The sequence below is a fragment of the Dreissena polymorpha genome, chromosome 4 (genome assembly GCF_020536995.1).
Source record: "Dreissena polymorpha isolate Duluth1 chromosome 4, UMN_Dpol_1.0, whole genome shotgun sequence".
Classification (NCBI taxonomy): domain Eukaryota; kingdom Metazoa; phylum Mollusca; class Bivalvia; order Myida; family Dreissenidae; genus Dreissena; species Dreissena polymorpha.
In genome coordinates this window covers 36391090-36411808 of record NC_068358.1, presented here as the reverse complement: position 1 = coordinate 36411808, position 20719 = coordinate 36391090, and the positions used below count along the sequence as shown (strand labels likewise).

The window sequence follows — 20719 nt, the reverse complement described above, 5'->3', positions numbered from 1 at the left end:
CTTTATACCATTGGCATTTTTTCAGATACGTTTCACATCATTAACAAATGACTTGATATTGACAACATTACCTTATTTCGTAATAATGAAAGGTAATTTTCAGTTGTTCGCTCTATTGTATAGAATTTTTGGTAAACAATGTAATACAACTCAATTAGCCCGTGAGACAACGCAATTCGCCCTTATGGCGAACATTAGTTTATCTATTGGCAGAGGCATACGGTTGAGAATTAACCACATTTTCATTCCAATTAACATGAATCAATCTTTAAAGAATCCCATAGTTCACAAACAACAAGATTCACATAATGTTTTATCGTTGTATGTTTGTACTTTTCTTTGTCACCCCTCAGTGCTATAAATGGTCCCGTTGTTGTAAAGTTTGGATAGACACTCAAAGTGACCATCTTATTTGTCCTATTTTTATAACTTATTTTCGTCAAAATGTTTACAAAATAATAAAATAATAAAAATAGTTCAACACAGGACTGTTACTGTGAAATTAACATTTTTATAAATATAAGTAATGTATAACCACATAAATTCTAAATACAAATCTGCGTCTGTGTTAAGGGCGAATGCGTCCGACTCATAGGCGAATTCAGTGGGGTTTGTCGATCAACAGTTTTCCAATGAACATAAGCTGGGAATCAAATACTTATTTGTAAAATAGACTCATATCATATGAAGAACAGTACGTTCAAGCACAACAAGTATTAAAAAATTGGGAGACTATCTTTTCAAAATCATCCACAGATATTGGCAAGACGGACTTCGTTAAGCACCATATTAAACTTAATAATGAAACACCTTTTATACAACATTACAGGAGAATACCACCATCCATGTTCGAAGAGGTTAGACAGCACTTGCGGGAGATGATTGATTGCGGAGCAATAAAAAAAAGCAGTTCAACATATTGTAGCAATGTTGTATTAGTTAGAAAGAAAGATAACAGTTAACGCTTTTGTTTAGATCTAAGGGAAGTGAATAAGAAAACCATTAAAGATGCATACAATCTACCCAGAGTTGGAGATATGCTAAATTCACTTGCTAATTCAAAATTATTTTCAAAATTAGACTTACGCAGCGGACACTGGCAGGTTGAAATAGCAGATGAAGACATAGAAAAGACAGCCTTTGCAGAAGGAGGATTGGGGTTCTACCAATGTTAGCGGAAGCCATTTGGGTTAACAAATGCACCCAGTACTTTTCAGAGAATGATGGAAACCTGTATGGGTGATCTAAACCTTAGAGAGTGTCTTAAACTTAAAGCTTTAAAGTGTGAATTTTTCAACAGTTTCTTATTTAGGTCATGTGATATCCTCTGACGGAATTCATACAGACCGTGAGAAAACAGCGTCTTTGACTACTTGGTCAGTTCCACAAGGAATAAAGTCCTTGAGAATTTTCCTTGGTTTTACAGGGTATTACAGACGCTTTTTAAAGGACTATGCAAAGATTGTCAAGCCGCTGAATGACCTTCTTGTTGGTCATCCCACCAACAAAGCTTCCAAGAAGTCCAAGAAGAAGAAAACTCCATGGATATAGGGAGACGACCAGCAGAAGGCCCTTGAGACTATAAAACACATTCTTACCAATCCACCTGTACTAGGATATGCTGATTTTTCTACACCGATTCTCGTTTCTGTCGATGCGTCTACAGAGGGTCTTGGCGTCGTACTATATCAGGGACAGGACGATTTGGAGCGTGCTATCAGCTTCGCCAGCAGAGATCTTCGTGCCAGCGAGAGGAACTACTCTGCGTACAAGCTAGAGTTTCTGTGTCTGAAGTGGGCCATCTCGGTAAAGTTCCACGACTAACCTACCATTTCCAGGATTCACCATATCATCGACAACAGACTTCTACCACCGAAGTACCAACTGCGAAAGGAATCCAAGGACATACAGAAGTACCTCAGACATAGGAGCTCTTACCATCAAATACGGTATTGTATACAGAAAGTGTCAGATAGACGGTCAGGATGTGTTACAGCTAATTCTACCAGAGAGCTACATAGACCATCATGATGATGTCGGTCACAAAGGACGAGAAAGGACACTTTGGTTGGTGAAGCAACGGTTCTTCTGGCCAGGCCTGGAGAAGGATGTAGTGCTGAAGGTTCAAACCTGTCACAACTGCCTGAGGAGGAAATCACCTACTAAAGCTCAAGCACACTTGGTACCATTTACAAGCACTCATCCCATGGATCTGGTATGCATAGACTTCCTTACGCTTGAGAAGTCCAACTGGTGGATACGTAGAACATCCTCGTCATCTCAGACCAACCACTTCGCTCGCTACGCCCAAGCTATACCAACACGCAACCAAACTGCACAGACCACGGCTAGAGATTCTGTTTGAGAATTTCTTCTCCCACTACTCGTTTCCAAGCAAGACAGCTTAGTGACCAGGAAAGAAACTTCGAGAGCAATGTCATTAAGGAGTTATGCAACGAAGCAGGAGTGCAGAAGACTAGGACTACACCCTACCATCCCATGGGGAACCTAGTCACCGAGCGCTTCAATGCGACACTACTTTGAATCAAGCCGAGAAGTCCAACTGGAAGGATTTTGTCAAGCATATGGTTCACGCCTACAACTCCACTAGACATGAGTCCACAGGCTTCTCACTACAATATCTTCTCTTTGGATGGTACCCGAGACTGGCCATAGATGCGTTCCTTGGGGTGAATGGACTCTACAGCTCCATCCGCCAGCAAGGACAACTATGCAGCCACGTTGAAGAAAAAACTGTACTTCGCCTACCAAACAGCCAAGCAGAACTCCGAGAAGCAGTCTGGGTGCCACAAGGCAATATATGACAACAAGGTACGCCATTCCACGCTTGAGATTGGTGACAGGGTACTCATCAAAAATGAGACGCCAAAAGGGAGGCTGGACGACAAGTGGCAGCGAAGACCATACCTTGTAATGGACATCACAGACCAGAAGATACCAGTCAACAAAGTGAAGAAGTAGAGTGGCAAGTGACCAGTGAAAACTTTACATAGGAATCTTTTACTTCCCCTGCACTCTATCCCATATGAAGACACTATCCCGGATATGACAAAACCAACCATACCACACCAGAAGAGAACAACACCGGAAGTCGACATGACCAAGGAAATCAATTTTCCACCCGAGTCGGAGTCAGACAGCGGTTCCGAGACAAGTAAGGCAAGCCCGAGGTATATCATACCACATAGGAGAAGACCGTTACCACAGCCCTGTGTCAATTTTTCCCGACCAGAGTTACCATCTAGCATCTCACGTGGTACTTGCGACGGTAAATCCAGTAATAACTCTACTGGTAGGTCCAACCTAGCGTTTAATTTTTAGCGGGACACACCTAGTTCTGATAAAGCAAGTTTTTGTAGATCTCAACCTCACGGTTATACTGATTGTCACTTTTCAAGTAATATTTCTAATCAGAACCATTCTTTATCCTTAGGTCATAGGTCCGAGTCTCCGAATGAAGACCAGAGCAGTATTCATACACCACACGCTCCAACGCCGGTGTTTCTCCAAGGACCGCAGAGCCAGTTTTACCACAACGATCACATGCGGCAGAGCCGGTGTTACCACAACGACCACGTGTTGCAAAGCCAGTGTTACCACAACGACCACAGAGACCAAGGAGAAAGTCAGACTGGTATGGAGATTGGGTTCAACCAATTACGGCTCATGTAGAGCTTTACCCCAGGGTGAAATTTATTTTGTGTGACAGAGGAGAATGTCACAGTTTCAATAAGTTGAAAATGTATTTTCAGTTCATTGTATTATTGAAAAGTTGTAAAATGGTTTTCAGAGTCTTATTTTGTAGGTCTGATCTTTATTAAGTTTCAGATTAACTACAATTATTTTGTTTCAGTTTGAAATTCTCATTTCTACTGATCATTTTCAAACAAATAAGATGAGTGTCTAACACAGAGACAGTATGTTAACATTCATACATGGTAATTATGGCTACTATTGCATAAATTGTATTTTATGTTATATTATTCGCCATAGGATGTTTTAACCTTCTTTTACAGTCATTTTAATGTATTGTTCCATTGCAGATGTTCAGAAAGAATATTTTCACAGTATGTTTATAGGATATGTTTTTAATTGTAACAGTATCATTTATTTCAGACAAGTGAGTATGTACCTTTAAGGATAAGTGTATAACGATCTTTAATTTCAGGTACTATGTGTTACCACATTTAATTTCCATGTGCTTGTTTACCAGTTTTTAAAATACCTAAATTTTGGTCAATAACCTTGAAATATCTGTTGCAGGGAAATAAATCCGGTATAAAATTTTGATATGTCTATTGCAGTTACTTCCCTTGGTTGTTAACATAATCAAGTACTAAGCTGATGCACAGGTGGTAAGCGTGTGGCTATGATATTTATTAATGAAAACATCATTTTAAATGATAAATAATCATATTATAACGAACAATCAACTTTTCTGTAAAACAAATTTCACTATCAAATATATATATAACAAGGTATCCAACTCAAAATCACTCGTATGACCTACTTGACACCGATCAGACAGAATTAATGAATGAAATCTTCAGGTGTAAAGACCCACCTTCGCATTGGACATGAAATCACTGGTGTGTTTAAAATGTCGTTAGTTGAAATGTTTGTAAACAAAGGTTTCAAACGGCGCTGGACAGTTAGTTTTGATGCATAATGCAACGGAAAACACGGTAAGAATGTTTTTTTTTCATACGTTTTATTGGATTATGGTATCCAGATTCTGTGTACTTTGCAGGGAAAATGCCCTTTACTCCGTGAAGATTTCATTCATTTACCCTGTCTCGATATCGATATTACGTTGGTCACGCGAGTTGTATATCGTTTTATTTCTTAAAAGTTGACCCAGCATTTGTAAAAATATTGCAAGACATTTACATTTCCAGAAAGGAAATTTATTTCTGCGTTCAATAAGACCTAGCTCGTGAAAATCGCTGCACAATTGAAGAAGTTATGGCTGTTCAAAGCGACGCACCCCGTTTTCGGGTGATGTTTCGTTGAATACATTGATATATATATATATATATATATATATATATATATATATATATATATATATATATATATATATATATATATATATATATATATATATATATATATATATGTGTGATTTGATTTTTCGTTATAATATGATTATTTATCATTCAAAATGATAATATCACTAATTAATATTATGGCCACACGCTAACCACATGTGAGCTGATGAATGTGGCACTTAACAGCATCAACTGATATTGTTCACTTCTTTTCGACATGTTATTTCGCAATGTTTCGCATATACGTATACTTGATATTAGTAACCACTGGAAGAAACTATTTTCAAGTGCAAATATTTTTTGAAAAATAGTTTTCACATGTTATTCAGTTTGTCATAATCATTAGTGGATTATTTAATCATACGGTCATACTGGGTACTGTATAGTTGTATGCTTTGTAGAAATTAAAGGTATTTTATAAGTTGAAGAGTAATGAAATATCAGGAGACATTTTTTGTCTTAGCAGAGGAGAATGTCACAGTTTGACATTTTCTATATATCAATTTTTAGTTATATTGAATTTGCATGCGCCGTTAAAGTGCACGCGAACGTATAATTGTCATTGCGCATGCGCCGACTTTTCCGTTTGTCCTCGTTTGTCTTTGTCAAAGGTAGTTTGTCATTGTGACGTTTGCTGTTGTTGGGTGAATCAGAATACTTCGGATTTATACATATAACAATGTATATCTACGAAGTCGGCCGAGGCTATCACACTACCGCTAGTGCTTTCGTGTGAGCGCTGTTTACAGTTTCCGTCCAGTTGTTCTTTATGTTTTATGTTTGAATGAAAGAAAGATTGAGAGAAAGGTTCCTATTGGGTTGTTCGTTCACCCTTTTTTTTCTTCCCCGCCAAATTCCTTCGTCCCTCACAACCCTCGATAACTTTCACAAGTTAAAACGGTTTAAAATAACTCTTTATTTTTACTATGAAGGATATTTATTATTATTAATTAATTGGACACTGTAGCCCGTTTTATACAAATATAATTAAGAACCTACGCCAGGACTTTGTAGCTTATATAAAGCATCCCTGTGACAATACTTATAGCCTGCCAAGGCTTAGTCCCGGCTTTGATTGCAAAGCTTGTTTTTATAGACCTATACCGTTGAACTGTCCGAGTCAAGGGCGAGTTACCCTATTACTTTAACAAGTACACACCATATTGTGGTCAACGTATGTATTTCTTATAAATTCAAAACATTGTTAAGCTAACGTTTAGTGTTTATTTATTTAATTTCTTTGTAAAACTAGAAATGCACGTTATAATTATCTCGGATTTTGTACATTAATTAGTCAATATTTGTACAAATAGCGCATGAAAACGATTTTATATTACGTGTATTATAACGCATACGTTTTTTTCACGCATAAATAATCGAACAGAAAATCATAGATTTTATATCTACATATAGCACAACATTGAGGGTTTTTTTTCTTTTATTTAGCAAAATATATTGTATACAAATTTAAAAAAATTTCTGATCCTGGTAAGCTAAATATTGCGACTTACTTTGGAGATTTAATTTTGTGGAAACTCATAACACATCTATATTTCCTCAAGATACAAAGATAAATTTCCCAAACCACTTTAAATCGTGGTTAAATAACTATACGCCAACGTATGAGCAACCCTTAATATAAAAATGACATTACATAAAATTTAATGGTTAACTTAATGTATGCAAGTAAAATATGTTAATTCTCTCGCAACCCTGGGAATAGACTTGATGGAAAATTATTTTTCAAAGATGATAATTTACAATTCATAACTCTTCGAAATGCAGGTGAAACCACAAGTCGCTTGATACGCCATAATCCGTGTCAGGAGCTATACATACTTTGCTGCAAAGTAATTGAAAACAATCTGTCCATCAGATCTCTTTAAAGCGCGGCTTCATTGCTCACGTACGTATTTTACCTTTTTTTATTTCAAAGGAATATTTACTTTCATAAAAACGCTGATTTGAAACGTCGTGATGTGGCAGAAGGTGCTAGAATTATATAGATTAATTTTGAAAGAAATCAATCGTTCCTTTTGCCAAAACAACCAGACAGAATGGTACGAATGTTAAAAAAAAACACAATATTAACACTGCCTTAAGTGACTGTAGAAGCAACAGTATTTGCAGACCTCACGGGTATAAGTTACGAGTGATAATAGAAAATATAATGTTTCTATGATCATTAGTGAATTTAAATAGATATATCACCAAATCGAACACATTTTCGTTTAATTGTATGCTTACAAATGATTTTTTTTTGCCATTTTGGACAATATAATTCACCGTTGGACACCCCGCTATGTTATAACATGTATAACAGAGTAGTCGCCCTTGGTAAAATTACCTTTAATTGGGGTTCACCATGGGGAAACCAAAGATATTTTTAAAAAGTTCCGGTATAACAATTAAAATTATCGATAATTTTCAGTTATTTTTCACTGTTTAAAACAGTGAAATATGAGTTTTAATTCACATATATTTATCTATAAAACATCGGAAAGCATACAATAAAATACGTTCACTTGCGAATAACTTATGTATATACTTCAAAAAAGAAATTCCGTGTTAATTGAGTAGAGATTGTTTGAGTTGTTCTGCTTGATGTTGAATTCAATGTCAAGAAGATGTTATATTTAACGAGCCTTATAAGGGAAACTTACAAACAATCAAAGAAAACAGAAACAAATTATGCGTTATCTTGCGAAAGAATAAAATGTATGGAAAGACAGTAATATAACGAAGTGAAACTCCAGCTGCTGGAGTAGTATTGTATTATTATTATAAAAAATTAGTAGGTCCTTTATTTAAGGCAAGTGACCGATTGCCATAACAGTACAAAACAAGACAATACAGCACAATACAAAACAACATGAACACAAATAAGAATAAAGCTGGGGTTACCGCCTTGGAACGGTCAATGCAAAGCATTGGGGGTTTAAACCGGTTTTGGAGCGCTCAACCTCACACTTGGCCCAGCAATATTCATAATACATGTGCGTGTAAATAAAATTTAACCTTATAGCATTAAAACCAAAATTAAACAATAATAAAAGGGAATTAAAACGCATTTAATTTAATAACAATTTAATTACTCAATGGTATTGAAGATACAAGAGCAACAGAGTTACAACTTTTTGAGGAACGATGGAATGAAACTATGAACAAGTGTCAACTACATTCCTTCTTTATAGAAAAAGATTTAAGAATATAGCATCATGAAGTTTATATTTCAGATCATCATCGCACAAATACAGGAAGAAGCAGCAATATTGGGTGTAAAAGTTCCATATAACATTGCTTGGTTGTTTATGTACTGCTAAAAAATAAATCAAACAAGAAACGCCTGTCACAGAGAAAGAGTTATGACGTAATTGACGCGCAAAGACACGACACGTCATAGTCACGTGATCAGTCTGTAAAAGAATTACACAATTTAAAACGCAGAAAGATGAAGTACCGTTTTAAGATGATTAATCATTTTGCAAACGCATGTATCGTGTTATTCAGAATTTGATTAGAATAAAATAAATTAAAATTTAAAATGTAGTGTTTATTTATGCTTTCCATCAACTTTTTAGGCACAATCGCGGAAGAAGCTAGAATACTGTGTTCTATATTGTAAGTTCATTAAAGGACACTTTAAATTAAGAATCATATGTTATGAATTGGTCAGGTAAAGTCAAACTACTCGCAGCGATTACCTTCCCTAGCTGTTAACAGAGTTTTACGAAGCTTACGCATATCAAAGCGCTGAAGGCACTGCAGTTGTTCGCTCTTTGAACGTATTGAATATTTCTGACAGTCACAGGACATTAAGTTCGACTTTTCAACGTAGGCAAATCGAATGGCAACGAAAAATTGCAAACATCAATGTAATTTACGTTTAACTGCCTACAGTGGTGAGATTTTGAATTAAGAACATGCCATTAATTTACAATATTTCATAATTAAATACATGATACACACAAACTCCACTTATGATTACAAAGATGATAAAAGAAAATAAACGTATATCTAAGTTGGCGCTAAGGAAAAGTCTGTGAGTCTAATAAACAATGAACCACAGCATAATTCTAATAATAAATGTATTGGTATCAAGGTACACATACACATATTTTATATCTTTTGCCTGAAATTAAATGCTTTATTTAATTTATTTCTATTTCATTTTTAGTCATCTTCATGTACTGACATACACTTGTAACATCTCTACTCTCCCAACTGCCACCAATATTATTATTAACGTAACATCTACTGCAATGTTTAAGTCGTAAATTAACTTTTTTTTTCGATAGTTTCAATGGGTCAATACTTTCTCATCGAGTGCATGTATTCCGAATTACTTGTATCGTTATAAAATACTACATGTTCCGAATTGCACGTTTATATTTTGTTAAGCACCTGGTCTGTTGCAACACGCACGCTTTTCATGCGTGGAATTTTACAGACGACAGCAACAATTTCGCACTCTTAAAAAAAGTTTTTTAGATGCGAACGAAGGAACTTTAATCAGCAAACTTTAACACATTGCTATTGAAAGCGAAATATAAATGTACTGAAATTAAATTGCTACCAAGTAGATTTTTTAAAGGTTGTTGTTTTGTTAACTTACTCGCCATAAGGATTTAATTGCTCACCATTTGCTTGTATTTTTTCATAAGTAACTATTGTTTACAGTTAAAAGGTGTGAGGATGATGCCCGACATTGTCTTTTATGTACTGAATTAATTACCGTTTTATATAACGTAAATGGTAAAACTGTAATTATTTGTTAAACAATCTGCGGTAAACGCTCACTTAATCGACCGACGTCAATTAAAAATAATAGTCGCCAATTAACCCCGCCCTCATAAACATTCTCGGAACCGGAGAAAATTACAGTTTGGCGACTAGAAAGTAACCTGAGAATATCTCGTCACGCATCTTAGTCAACACACATGACTGTAATGTGGCCGGTCAAATTTACCTCGGCTGCCCGGGTATTCGCCAACGAAATAATTTTGATCCAAATAGACCTTAATGTGCACTTGTAAACAATTTGAAGACAATTCATGCCTGGTTGCCCTTAATAGGAAAAGGTTACTCCGCTAAGGGAGTGCTGAAAATAAAAAAGACCTTCCCGTCCTCACACGCTGCGCCACTTGTATAGCCTCTCTAGACGCCACAAGCCGTCGACCCGAACCCCAGTACGGTTTCCCAAGCACGTTGAGCGCACTGCGTACAGCCGTCCTGGGACACTTCCAGTATCTTCATATGGCCACCCGATCGAAATCCTGTTTTTTTAAATCTCTGCCCAGGGTCCGCCCACCCGTCCTTTACACTGCCATTTCAACTGCTCCCGTCCCTCTTCGGCGATGAAGTGAAACCACTATCTACCTACGGACAATTACCATTCCGCTTGGCGATCCTTCAAAGTTCTGGACGTCAGCGAAGTCAGCAGGAGAGGACGTCCGGGTCGAGGGATGACGGTACTCGCTTGATCTTGATTAACAGAGCCGCCCGAGGAAGTTCCCATATTCGATCCCATATTATTTTAACATATATCACGCACACATTATCGAAAATGATCAACCGTAACAGTTTAGTTGTTTTCTGTTGAGTTTTAGCGAAAGTTGATAAATTATTTCCGATTGTCACGATTTTTCATCATAAATTTCGTTTAAATTATCATTATATAACAATAATGAAATATAATTCATATACATATTAAAATAAAAGTTTTCCTTTCATATTTGTGCTTGATTTTTCCGTTTTTATTTCGCTCATCTGATAAAGAATCGACCGTTATTGAGGTTGGTAACTTATAGCCTCATCTGCGAACGTGTATGTGTGCATTTAAAAGTTCACTGAGAAGTCCTGCTGCAGATTGCCCAGCCATATCAGATCCCCCCACCCCTCGCTGTACTACTAGAAATCAGTCAATCGCTAAAAACGAGGTTACGCAAAAGACGCATGACGCAATCTCGACATCACATTGTTATTCAGCAGTCGTCTATTAATAGCCTCAGATTTTAAATGAAATGTGCTGCGGAAAAATACCACTTGGCTGACGTAGCACGTAGGGGACTATTTTAATAATACATAAAGTTACTCTTCCGTGACACGTTTAGCTAAAATATTGTATTTTGACTTTTATATAAATGATCCTTTCAAATTTATTTAATTTAACACGATATTCATACTATTTTTCAATTTGTAAATGATTTTCAAGAACTGCAACAACGACGCGAATTGTTCTCGGCGCGAATGCAGGCAGTGATCAGATTTCGGGTCATGATCAAAACTAGCTTACAAAACTTGATCTTAACCTTAGTTGTTTGCAAGCGAACAACTAAAATGGTATGAAACAAAAACTTGTGTCAGATGTCAGATAATATAATATATATATATATATATATATATATATATATATATATATATATATATATATATATATATATATATATATATATTATGTGTGTGTGTGTGTGTGTGTGTGTGTGTGTGTGTGTGTGTGAGTGTGTGTGTGTGTGTTTAATGTTAATGTGGCCATGTTTGTGATTAATTAGATATAGAGTACGAGTTTAAATTCCAAAAGGATCGGGCATATAATAAAACAAAATTACTGTGTACGGAGGGTGATCTTTGACAATGTTACTTACCAAATACTTTTATATTCACGAAAGTAAAGGAAGTAACTAATAGAAGGCTAAGTTCACTGATAAACGGTGATGAGGTATTGTTCACTAGATTGATACTCTGCAGAGAGTCAGTTAATCGGTGACATATAATACTGCTGCCTATATGTTAAGCATTAATTGAAGTCAACGATATCGAAAAAAATAAAAAGAACATTTTATTCTTCAGTCAGTTAATCAGTATGCTAGTACAAACTCCGGCATGTGATTGTGCGTCTGCAAAATAGTAATACATTTACTAAGATGATGATACATGAACTACAGTCATGTAACTAACATACAATATTCAAAACACTGTTATCGTAATTTGTTTTGCTGTAATAATGTTACAGTTGTATAACATCTTACTACCTTTTGCCAAAAATGATAACTGCAGTCAATTTCGCATAGTGAAATCAACAACTGTCAACATGCTTTTTTGAACTTCTTCATTAAAAATACAATATCTAATTTTTATTGGGATTTTCATCCAAACCTGTGTTTAGACAGAACATCTCAAATAAATTAATTTGTTCTTGATCTTTTTGTTTTATTTCCGCGCAATTTGCAATATCATCAGCCAACATTAAACATATGATGCCAGAAATTCGATTGGTAACGAAAATATCCGAACCAAACTTAAATAAAAAGCTCAAAGTATTGTCAAACGTGTTTTGTCTCCTTGTCTGTTGCCGATGTTACAAGAGAACTAATTGGGAACAGTGTGCTCAAATGATGGTGTGTTGTTATCATTTGAGCATTTAGTTTGAATTTGCAATTTTACTCAGGATTTTACAAATCTTATAAAAAGCTTTTTCAACATTTAGAAATTTACTATGTAAGCCTTTTTTAACAACTCAAAATGATTGATGGAATCAAAAGCATTCTTAAAATAAAAGTATAGACATTATAATCTGTCTTTCTTTTTTGATAAATATTTTTGTATCTTAGGTTGAAGACAAAATAATGTTTTGTAGATACCACGTCTGAAGCCAGATTGCGATTCCTGTTGTCGGCCCAAGAGTATTAACGTATTTTAATTATCTCAGAAAATCGTATTAGTTACAGAAATGCTTCTGTAATTGCCAGTGTCATAAGTTGTTCCCGATTAAAAAAAGGACATATGATGCTGGTTGACCGAGAGCAGTTCTTATCGTCAGCCATATCAGTTGAATGCATACAAGGTTAAATGGTAGTACGTTTGATTTTCCTAGACGTTTTGTTTCTTATACCATACAGTTACTTACTTTCACGACGTTTCTAAACGCTTATTCGTACACATAGACCAATTCGTTCCTCAGATCTTATATAAATTGACGAAATTACGTTTCTTGTTTGTCCATAATTAAGGACTCAAAATTTGTATTTGTCCATAATTAAGGACTCAAAATTTGTGGACAGTGTATTCTACAATGCTTTTTTACAAGAACTCTGCCCTGTTGTGCTTATCTGGATACATTTTAATCGGGCGCTTATACAACTGGATTAAGTAAAAAAAAACTGGCAGACGAAAGCCTTAAAGGGATCTTTTCACGGTTCGGTAAATTGACAAAATTGAAAAAAGTTGTTTTAGATTCGCATATTTTCGTTTTAGTTATGATATTTGTGAGGTAACAGTATTACCGAATATCTACCATAGTCCAATATAGCCATTATATGTATCTTTTGGCGATTTGAAAACCTAAAAATTATAAAGCGTTGCAACGCGAAACGATTGAATAATTTGGAGAGTTCTGTTGTTGTCGTTTAAATTTACGAAACTACGAAGATTGCTTATATTAGGTATAAAATACTTGTATACCCGGCGGAATAGCCGAGAGGGCTAATGCGATTTTACTTCAGACTAACTCCAGGACTCCGGGGGTCACTGGTTCGAGCCCTGGCACCGGCTACTTTTTTTTCCTTTTTTAAATTTATTCTTGATTTTTTACTGGAGCTTTTAAGATCCAATGTTTACATTTATCAATATAAAGCATTTAATGACAGACTTCAAAATATGCCAAAATCTGAGTGTTTGCTCTAAAGGTGATACAGTGTATGGTAGATTGGACATTATGCCCTGCCACCAGTCTGCAGTTCTGACTGTGAGTCGTGGCCGGAAGGGCCACATTCCACACTTCAACTCCCAGCAGGGTCTGTATGCATGTGCAGGGCAGACTGAGAACCTGAACACTGTTCTTCCGATACTGCTAAGTAACCTGCACTCTGTCCTCCAGATACTGGTAAGTAACCTGCATACTGACCTCCGGATACTGATAAGTAACCTGCACACTGTCCTACCGATACTGGTAAGTAACCTCCACACTGTCCTGCCGATACTTTAACCTGCACACTTTCCTCCATATACTGGTAAGTAAACTGCACACTATCCTCTTCTTATTGGTAAGTAACATGCACACTGTCCTCCAGATACTGATATGTAACCTACACACTGTCCTCTGAATACTGGTAGGTAGCCTGCACCCTGTCCTCCAGATACTGATAAGTAACCTACACACTGTCCTCTGAATAGTGGTAGGTAACCTGCACCCTGTCCTCCAGATACTGATAAGTAACCTGCACACTGACCTCTGGATACTGGGAAGTTACCTGAACACTGTCCTCCAGATACTGATAAGTAACCTGCACCCTGTCCTCTGGATACTGGTTAGTAACTTGCACACTGTCCTACCAATACTGGTCAGTAACCTGCACACTATCCTCCAGATACTGATAAGTAACCTGCTACCTGTCCTCCAGATACTGATAAGTAACCTGCACACTGTTCTCCAGATACTGATAAGTAACCTGCACACTTTCCTACCGATACTGGTAAGTAACCTCCACACTGTCCTACTGATACTGATAAGTAACCTGCACACTGTCGTCCATATACTGGTAAGTAACATGCACACTGCCATCTGGATACTGGTAAGAAAATGGCACACTATCATCTGGATACTGGTAATTAAACTGCACACTGTCCTCCAGATACTGGTAAGTAACATGCACACTGTCCTCTGGATACTGGTAAGTAAACTGCACACTGTCCTCCAGATACTGGTAAGTAACATGCACACTGTCTTCTGGATACTTGTAAGTAACCTGCACACTGTCCTCCAGATACTGGTAAGTAACCTGCACCCTGTCCTCCAGATACTGGTAAGTAAACTGCACACTGTCCTCCAGATACTGGTAAGTAACATGCACACTGTCCTCTGGATACTGGTAAGTAAACTGCACACTGTCCTCCAGATACTGGTAAGTAACCTGCACACTATCCTCCAGATACTGGTAAGTAAACTGCACACTGTCCTCCAGATACTGGTAAGTAACATGCACACTGTCCTCTGGATACTGGTAAGTAACCTGCACACTGACCTTCGGATACTGATAAGTAACCAGCACAGGATACTGATAAGTAACCAGCACACCATCCTACTGATACTGGTAAGTAACTTCGACACTGTCTTCTGGATACTGGGAAGTTAAATGCACACTGTCCTCCATATACTGGTAAGTAACCTGCACACTGTCCTCTGGATACTGGAAAGTAATCTGCACATTGTCCTCCATATACTTGGAAGTAATCTAAACACTGTCCTCTGAATACTGATAGGTAACATGCACACTGTCCTCCAGATACTTCAAAGTAACCTGCAAACTGTCCTCCTGATACTGGTATGTAACCTCCACACTGTCCTCCTAATACTGGTTAGTAACCTGCATACTGTCCTCTGGATACTGGTAGGTGACCTTATGTGGCTATGGCTCAAGTTAAATTGTCAGTCACAGTTGTCAAACACTCCTAATGATGCAGTGGATTTGATCACAATCAATAATGAAGCAGTTTAGAAAATATTTATAAGAAGTAAACATTTAAATACAATAAAGTTGAAATGGATAGGTTGAAACTTAGTCTTGAAAGTGACAAATTTGGAAAGTGATTCAATAGGATAATCACAGACTTTACTGTATACTCAGCTCGTGTATGAGACAAAATTTTAAGTACCGGTATTTTGTGAAAAAAAGTTGTTAACTTAAATCAAATTAAGATGTTAATAAGTGTAGACTTCCTGCACACTTTATAAATACATGTAATGTTTCAGGATTTAGATGCCCCCATCTGACGGGCAATTAGTACAATGGCCCGCACTTCAACGCAGAATCCAGCCTCACTACCACCACCTTCACTCACTCCTTGAACGGTTTCTTGTTAGATCCTGCACCGTTGTTCAGGGTGGGCAAACATCATGTTTTAATATAAATTAAGATTGTTTTATGTTTATAAGATTGCGTTTAGTAGTATACGTTTCCACATAAATAAAGTTCCTTCTGCTGGATGATTATTTCATGGTAAGGTGTAATAAACAATAAGACTAAGTTCCTACAAAGAAACCAAAATAAATGTAAGGCTTCAAGTTGTTTAGGTACTCCTTATTTTAATGCCCTTTCTGATTATGTTAATAGGCACTCAGAATACAAGTGGTTAGATTTTGTTAAATCAATCCTGGACGAATGCGGTCTTAGTTATATCTGGTTAAATCAAATCTTTGATGGTTCCAAAGAGGTCCTGCTACGTCTTGTTGAACAGTCTTTGAAAGACCAATAAAGACAGTCGTGGCACTTACAATTCGTCTAAGGCTTTAAATTATCGTATATATAAAAATGAACACAAATATGAAACCTATCTAGATACCTTGCCTTGTTTCTATAGACAGCATTTTGTCAATTTTAGAATGTGTAACAATCTTTTGCCAATAGAAAAATTAAGATGGTCAAATATTGAACGCAATGAAAGAAAATGTAAAATTTGCAATTTAATAAAATCGGCGACGAATACCATTACCTTTTCAAATGCACATCTTTTAATGAGCCACGAAACAAATATCTACTTAAGAAATATCGAACGAACGTAAACTGTGTAAAATTTGACTAACTTATGAATGAGCAAAATGAAACTGTTCTTTGCAATCTTGCAAAATTTATTACAATTATCTTAAAACGTGTCAAAAATAGCCACCTGGCAAACACCTAATAAAACTAAAATCACTAAAAGTGCATATATTAAGTATTACCGCCATGTTTTTGTACCTGTTTATTTGTTCAGGTTGTCACATCTGTTTGCACTTTCTCAAACATGGCATGACCCACTGACTGGGCATTTATATGTGTATATATTTGTAAACTCATATCACATATGTATGAGCTGAGTAGTAATAAACTGTTGAAACTTATTGTGTGATTTATACTACATTCAACAATAGAATTGTATTTGGATGGATTTAAAAAAATACTAGTGTGTGAGATTGGTATAACTGACAACAGAAAATTAAAACTTACATTTATTTACGTTTACTGAAACTTTTCGAAGTAATATTCACAATTACACCAATTGATCATGATTGTCTCCATTTCAGGGTGAGGAGAAGTCCCTCTGGTTTGTGCAGGTCATCTTCTCCCTGCACACAGACACTCACACAGCCACGTCTAGAACGAGGAAACTCCAGTCCACCGAGTCCAACAAGCGCGAGAAGGGACCCAATGATGACATACCCTGGACAGGGAGCAGCGTACGAGGTACTAACATGGCTCTGCTGGTCCTAGATAGGGAGAGAAAGCCTGCCAAGAAAAGGGGCATCCAGTCAGACCAAATCCCCTCACAAAATGACGGTCAGCTGCCGATAATAGCCGCATTGATAGGCGCTGGGGTCTTGTTATTGATAGGCCTGTTTATAATTGTGATATACATTCGGCATCGCAGAAAACAGACCTCCCCGCCACCCACTCCGTCAGGAACCATAACTGTGATGTCAACATCACCTGGACACACAAAAGTTATCTCCAACATTCACACTTTCAAACCCGGGAATCCATTAGAAGTGTGATGCTTGCCTGTCCAGTTTGATGTTTTTACAGTTTTAAATCGAAATGTCCTTTCATTGTTATTTATTATAGGAACTACCATGGCGTTGGGCTTTTGGGCTGCGTCCAAGAGAACGATGTCCTGTCAACAAGTGACACAGTTGAAACTTTATAATAAAGTTTATGGGCATAATATATCTGCCATGTTCTAGCCAGATAGAATTTTACACTTATGAATCAAAACCCTTGAATTCTAACAAAATTTAGCTATTTACTTAAAGATCAAACTTGAGCATGCACCTTTATTTTTTAATTAAAGTAGATTAATATACTTAACGTTAAATTCCTGGTTTCATGGCATTGTCATGTTTCTTGTTGCATCCATAATTTCTGTGACATCATTTGTACAACAAACTTATATAGTGTTTGCTGACTCATGTATCCCAGACCTTTAAAGAGGCATATTTTGCTAGTGTATTACTTTGTATACATGTTATACAACATTATTGAAACCAGTATTTTGTCACCATTAAAAAGAATCAAGTGTGAAACTTGTGAAATAATTGTGCGTGTTGCTAAGATGCATTCAAATGAAGGAATATAATATACGTAACTAAAAGCTTTGATATGCAAAAATGGGCCTATGGCCACATCCAAACAATGTAGCTCCAGACATAGCTCTGCTTCTATATACTCTGATGAGGAGCTACCCTGTCCGCTAATGAGACCACAAAACCTTGCTTGACTTCATAGCAGACATGGTAGACACAAAACCTTGCTTGACTTCATAGCAGACATGGTAGACACAAAACCTTGCTTGACTTCATAGCAGACATGGTAGACACAAAACCTTGCTTGACTTCATAGCAGCCATGGTAGCTCCTTACAAGACTATGTTTATGTGCAGGCTGGTTTGGAGCTACGCTGGCTGCATATGTCATAATTGAACCCAATTTTGCACAAAGCTGCTCTCATACACATATAGATGGGGAATACTTAAGGTGCCTCAAGATATATAAGGCATTGGTAATTTAAAATATAATGACATATCTCTTTTGAATAAATGAATCATTTCATCACTATATCCCTTTAAGACATTCAGAAATGATTGGCTTGAAATGTAACATTATCTGAGCACATATGAGCACACTACTATAGTTAGGTTAGTGCAACATTTCTTGGTTTTCTTATCTGTGCAGTTACAGGCCTATTGAAGAGTGTGATTGGTTACCATAATTGATTAATATGCACATACAATGTATACAAATGACAAACTTTTAACAGCATGAATTGTGCAGATATCATGTATCCTCATATTTTATTCCAGTATTCAATTATGTATTATGGGCAAGTGAAGTAAAAGATCTTGCAAAAAACTACCTCCTATATATTCAGAACAGTCAGATTTTTATAATTGCTCAGTTAAAACAAGTAAGTACATATTATGAATAAACCATGTAAAACATGTGATATTAGAATGAAATAAACCAGCTTATAAGAAATACCTGGCCAAAATGTGTACATGTATGTAAGTATGATGGAAATCATTGTTGAGTTGAAGGTAGTGGGACTATGTTGTTGTATAGATTATTGTGTAAATTTTCATTGGTATGTATATATTGTGCATTATTAGTCCCCTACCGGTTTTACCGGAGGGGACTTATGGTTTGCGCACTGTCTGTCTGTCAGTCAGTCAGTCAGTCAGTCAGTCAGTCAGTCAGTCAGTCAGTCAGTCAGTCAGTCAGTCAGTCAGTCAGTCTGTCTGTCTGTCAGTCAGTCAGTCAGTCAGTCAGTCAGTCAGTCAGTCAGTATGTCTGTCACACTTTTCTGGATTCTGCGATAACTTTAAAAGTTCTTAATATTTTTTCATGAAACTTGGAACATGAATAGATGTCAATATGGAAATTATGGGCGTCATTTCATTTCGTTCCTACGTCAAAAATTCTGGTTGCTATGGCAACAAATAGACTAGAAATACTGCTGAAATGGTGGTTTCCTGGATCCTGCGATAACTTTTAAAGTTTTTAATATATTTTCATGAAACTTGAAACATGGATAGATGGCAATATGGACATTATGCACGTCATTTCATTTTGTTCCTATGTCAAAAAATCTGGTTGCTATGGCAACAAATATATAATTAAAAAATCTGAAAATGGTGGAATTTCTGACAATGGTGGAGCCAGTAGGGGACTTATATTGCTTGACAATAGTCTTGTTTAATATTCCATTTCATGACCAACTTGATCTATTGAGCTCTGTTCTAGGAAAACTTGGCTTAATGCATTTGCTTAAAGTGTCGTCACAGATAAGCCTGTGTCTGCTTATCAGAGACAACACCTACTGCCTTAACTGAATTTGTGCTAAGAATAGACTCCCTTCATACAAAAAATACCATAAAAGCAGAAATTGTTTTCCCTGCATAGCCTGTGCAGAATAGCCTGTTGTCCAGTAATGAGGCTATGTATGAGCTGGTATCTGGGAAAACGGGGCTTAATGCATGTGCGTCGAGTGACACACCAGATTAGATCTTGCCAACTAATCTATGCATTGCTTAAATGCAAAGATTTTGTTTTTAAATCAATTATATATTGTAATATAATGTTGTTCCTTTACAGATCTGTTATGTATTTTATCGGGTCAAGTAATTTTATAATCTGATGCAATGTATAGACAGTTTTTATATGTTTTCATATTTGCATCAGATATACAGTAAAGAACGGTTAGTTGTATTTTATGAATGAGGAGCATGATTTGGTATGTTCTTAGGTCATAATGCCAGACTGGATCGAACGGTAAACACTTGTCTTTCAAGATAAAATAGTGTGTATAAAATACATTCATTTAAAAAGTGGTCAGTGACTGTCAGTGGACAAGTGCATTGGCATATAAATTTAAACTGAAATGGTTGTGAAATACAAGAAACCAGTTGTTACTATGTAGGTTTCTGTCAGTTTTTTTTTTCTCTTCTTTCATTGTGTGATTACTGAAGAATAGGACATTTGCACCCAATCAATGCTAACTATTTACTCATTTAGTTGTATGTGCCCATTATAATCTATATTGTTCATACTTGTATAAAATGTTTGTAAATATAAATGAAACAATTGAGTAACACCATGTTGCAATAAATTCTTATTTCTT

General features: G+C 36.3%; 1 protein-coding gene across 1 annotated transcript in view; it reads left to right on the top strand.

Annotated features, from left to right (window-relative positions):
• The window catches only part of LOC127879383 (FRAS1-related extracellular matrix protein 2-like), a 326727-nt gene extending 306008 nt beyond the window's left edge, over window positions 1-20719 (top strand). Inside the window, exon 25 of the mRNA XM_052426164.1 lies at window positions 17131-20719. Coding sequence (XP_052282124.1) covers window positions 17131-17598 — 468 coding nt within the window. The 3' untranslated portion in view covers window positions 17599-20719. The remainder of the gene's footprint in view (window positions 1-17130) is intronic.